This window comes from Amphimedon queenslandica, unplaced genomic scaffold (assembly GCF_000090795.2).
Source record: "Amphimedon queenslandica unplaced genomic scaffold, v1.1 AMPQUscaffold_13079, whole genome shotgun sequence".
Classification (NCBI taxonomy): domain Eukaryota; kingdom Metazoa; phylum Porifera; class Demospongiae; order Haplosclerida; family Niphatidae; genus Amphimedon; species Amphimedon queenslandica.
Genome location: NW_003546685.1, coordinates 11,022 through 14,820, shown reverse-complemented (window position 1 = coordinate 14,820; position 3,799 = coordinate 11,022). Strand labels below are relative to the sequence as shown.

The window sequence follows — 3,799 nt, the reverse complement described above, 5'->3', positions numbered from 1 at the left end:
ACCTCACTCTCCCTATTAACACAATCCCAATAAACACACAACCTCCCTGTTATTCACCTTTTTATGGCTTTAGTAATCAGAAAAGAACTCTCTTCACCACCTCACACACAGTCACAATGCCAAATTACCCGAGGGGTCCGCAACGAAGAAAAATCTGGTACACTTTCCAAAAAATCAAAAAAATCCAGTAAAAGAATCCAATAATCCAATAAAAATCCAATAATCCACAGAAATCCACCAGTAATCCAGAAAATCCTTGCAATAATCCAAAAATCCAATCAGTAATCCAAAAAAATCCAAGGAAATCCAGTCACAATATTCAAAGATTTACTGTCTATGATTTATTAACTATTAAAAACAGTTAATTAACTGCTATTATTAAAATAAGTGGTAATTTCAATAGTTAATTGACCATTATTAATAGTTAACTAACCATTATTAATAGTTAATTAAGATAACTAATGGTTAGTTAACTTTAATAACATGGTGGATACATTTATTAATGTTATATGATCAAAAAATCCAAGAAAAAAATCCAACAAGAATCCAAAAAAATCCAAAAATCCAGTCAAAATTTGAGTGGATTTTAAATCTGGTACACTTTTGGAGGCCGTTTCGGACCCCTCGAAATTACCAATGGTGTTAGGCTGTTAGCAGCTGCCGGATGATGAAATCATGAAAAATCACAAAAACGAAAATTTGGAGCTATACAGTAATACGGTCACCATGATTATGCAATATCTTTGCCCAGGAAGTGATTGTATTATTAATTACATGCTTTCTTGTATAAACTTAGATAATGATAAATTTAAGGTCAGCATAATAGTTTTAGATGTAGTAACACATCAGGCTGGAAAAATATTTAACTTTTTATGGCATTGTCTCTCAAATTGAATTTTTACTCAAATGCTCATAACACTTCAAACAGCATTTTTAAAAAGCTACTACGGGGACATACATGTAGCTGAGTCCGTCTCACTATTATACATTGCTTTATATCTATAGTTTACACAGCAACAGCAGCAGCCTTTTTATGTTTATCTCTATAGGCAAGTGCAGGCATATTAATACACTGCTCTCTTGTCTTGAATGTATAGCTGTCTTGACCATAGTACCCTATAAAATGAAATTTTAGTTGGAGTTAGATTTGGCAAATTTGGCATTTTGATGGCCATTTGCCAAAATAAAAAACCGCCATTTTGAGCCATTATACACATGCTCAATGGCACATGGCCACAAATTTGCCAAATTAAGAATTTGCCAATCACCAAAATTTATAAATTTGTCAAATTTAACTCCCTCCAAAATTTCCTTCTATACGGTATTCCATTGCTATAGCTGTTAAGTTGCATGCTGCTGCTTCATAGTGTGACATGTACAATTGATGTACGTATGCTTTCATTGCTATGTTCTTTGCGCTTGATATACATGTATTTAAATTTTGTTGTATTAATCAAAAAAGAAGTTAACATTACTAAATTAAAGTATGTAGTACCAAATCAAAACCTAGAAAGTGTGTGCAAACAAAGTTTGTCCAGCTGGATCGACCTTAGTGAGTTACTATATTTGTAACTTCTTTATTTCGGTGGTTAATCCCTCATCTTCCTCTTTTAGGTCATTGTTATCCTTTGGTACCATTTCTTCAATCACTTCTTCATACTCAAACTTTACAGCCATGTACAAGGCATAACCTATATATCCTCCCGTGGTCTTTCTTCCTCCGCTGAAAGAATCGTTTTGTATGCGCTCGTCGTAATTTTCAATTTTATAATAATGGAGCAGCTTTTGCTCTAGCATTATTGTGTAATCTTCTTGGTTGGTATGGTCAGGAACGTCATCTTTTGTCACAACTGTAAGGACAATCAAGGCATCGTACTCCATTGGTATATAGGTGCTGTACCAACGTTGACTGATGCCTTCTTTTCTCCAGGTTCCTGGCTTCATTGGGTCAAATTTCTTTGCTTTTTTACTTTTGGGGACATAAGTTTTCCCAATAAAGAAGCTTTCAACTATATTGTCTTCAATTTGAAGTGCCCTAATGATATCTTCTATTTTTTTCGTCAACTTACTGACTCGGTCGGTAACACTTCCCTCCTGCTTTATTATCATGTCACAGCAATAATTTTGTTGCTTGCCAGTCAATATATTCTCAAAGCTGCATCCTCCTTTGCTTGCGTTTGTTGTAGTAGACAACAAACTCCTACGTTTAGTCTTAGATGCAGATGGAACTTTAGGCGTAGGTTTTCGAGTTTTCGATGGACCATTTGGAGCTTGAGGTGTAATTGGCTCTGCCATTATTAGCTTGGTTCTTCACTCGTATGCCGATGGGGAAGTTAGCAGCTATGAGGGACTCTTAGTGGTGGTACAGCTACTAAAATCTGTGGCCTGGTGTTGGGCTATTTATAGAATTGAGCTATACTAAGCATACTATGTGCATCTGTATCCACATATGCTTATAGTGCAGGCATGTACATGTAAATGTAATTATTATTAACTGTTTTTACATGCAATTCCATGGAATATTAATTTTCTCCTCCCTTCTCTTAATCTCTTTCTGTCAGGGCTTAAGTGATCCAGAAGAGGCAGTGATATGTGAAGCTATCTCCTCCATGACAGTATTGTGCATCAATGGACTCTTTAACTTAAGATTCCTCATATCATCACTACAACAAATAGTACCTTTCATAGCACACCCTGTGAGAAATGATAATAATAATAACAATAACAAATACATTAATGATAAATTATGTTTGTTTTATATGTAATATGTGAACCAAATAATGCTCCTTTCTCTCCCTCCCTCTCTCCCCTGTATATAGAATATTTGGGCTAGATATGGTTCAGTTGGTTTCATAATGGCAGCTGCTAGTCAGTTGGATGATATTGATGCTTTGTGTTACATTGCTCCAGTAGTGCAGCCATTCCTTAAGTATAACAACATACTAGAGCTGGATAATAAGGTATACTGTGATCCATACTGTTACTATATGTACATGTATGTGTGTAATGATCTACATTGTATTTCTTGGTCTCTCTCTCTCTCTCCTCAGTTGGTATTATTAAATGCTATTAGTGATCCAATACCACGCAGTGTCTTAGACTGTGTCATGAAGCAACAAGACCTTGATTCATTATTTGAATGGTAAGTGTAGTACATGTACGAAAGTACAATGTATACAATTCAAAAGTACACTGTACATGTATGTACATACAGTTGTGTATGGTACATGTAATTATAGACTGTGTACATATAATTGTATGTATCACCTTAAATTATTAAAATTATTTACTGTCTGTGTGTGAGAGAGAGATAAAGGTATATCCAATGGTTAGAGGGATAATCTGAAGTGATCCCATAATTCTCAGGTGAGGACCGAAAGAGGCTGGCAGTAATTTTAGCCAAATAAACTCGGTCAGCCTTCCTATCTTTTTCTCACAGCACCACCTGTTCTACTTTACGCCCAGTACTAAAGACTATACAACACTAAGTGGTATATCCCTGTATTATATTACCAACAGGTGTTTGTGTGTGTGTGTGTGTGTGTGTGTGTGACCGAATGGGTATTAATGCTATAAGGTTTTGAATGGGCAGGCATAAGCTTCCGTTAGATCCACTGCCAGCCTTATTTGGTCACTCCTGGCAGATTAGGACTGCCTTTTAGTGGGAATTGATCCGGATTCTCCCTCTATCTGAGGTCATAGCGTTTTATCAGCACCTGCTAAGCATAAAAATATATTTTTATCGTTGCGCTACTAAAGGATGTAGTTATACGCTATTATTCTTATTAGTTGTAAGCTA

At 35.6% G+C, this 3,799-nt stretch overlaps 1 protein-coding gene across 1 annotated transcript; it reads left to right on the top strand.

Moving 5' to 3' along the window:
* Window positions 1-2,541: 2,541 nt before the first annotated feature.
* On the top strand, window positions 2,542-3,161 carry LOC109585350 (phosphoinositide 3-kinase regulatory subunit 4-like). The gene is made up of 3 exons (XM_020001395.1): window positions 2,542-2,696; window positions 2,820-2,960; window positions 3,051-3,161. Exons 1-3 carry the CDS (start codon window positions 2,610-2,612, stop codon window positions 3,144-3,146), a joined length of 324 nt encoding a protein of 107 aa, XP_019856954.1. The 5' UTR covers window positions 2,542-2,609; the 3' UTR covers window positions 3,147-3,161.
* The last annotated feature ends 638 nt before the right edge of the window (window positions 3,162-3,799 follow it).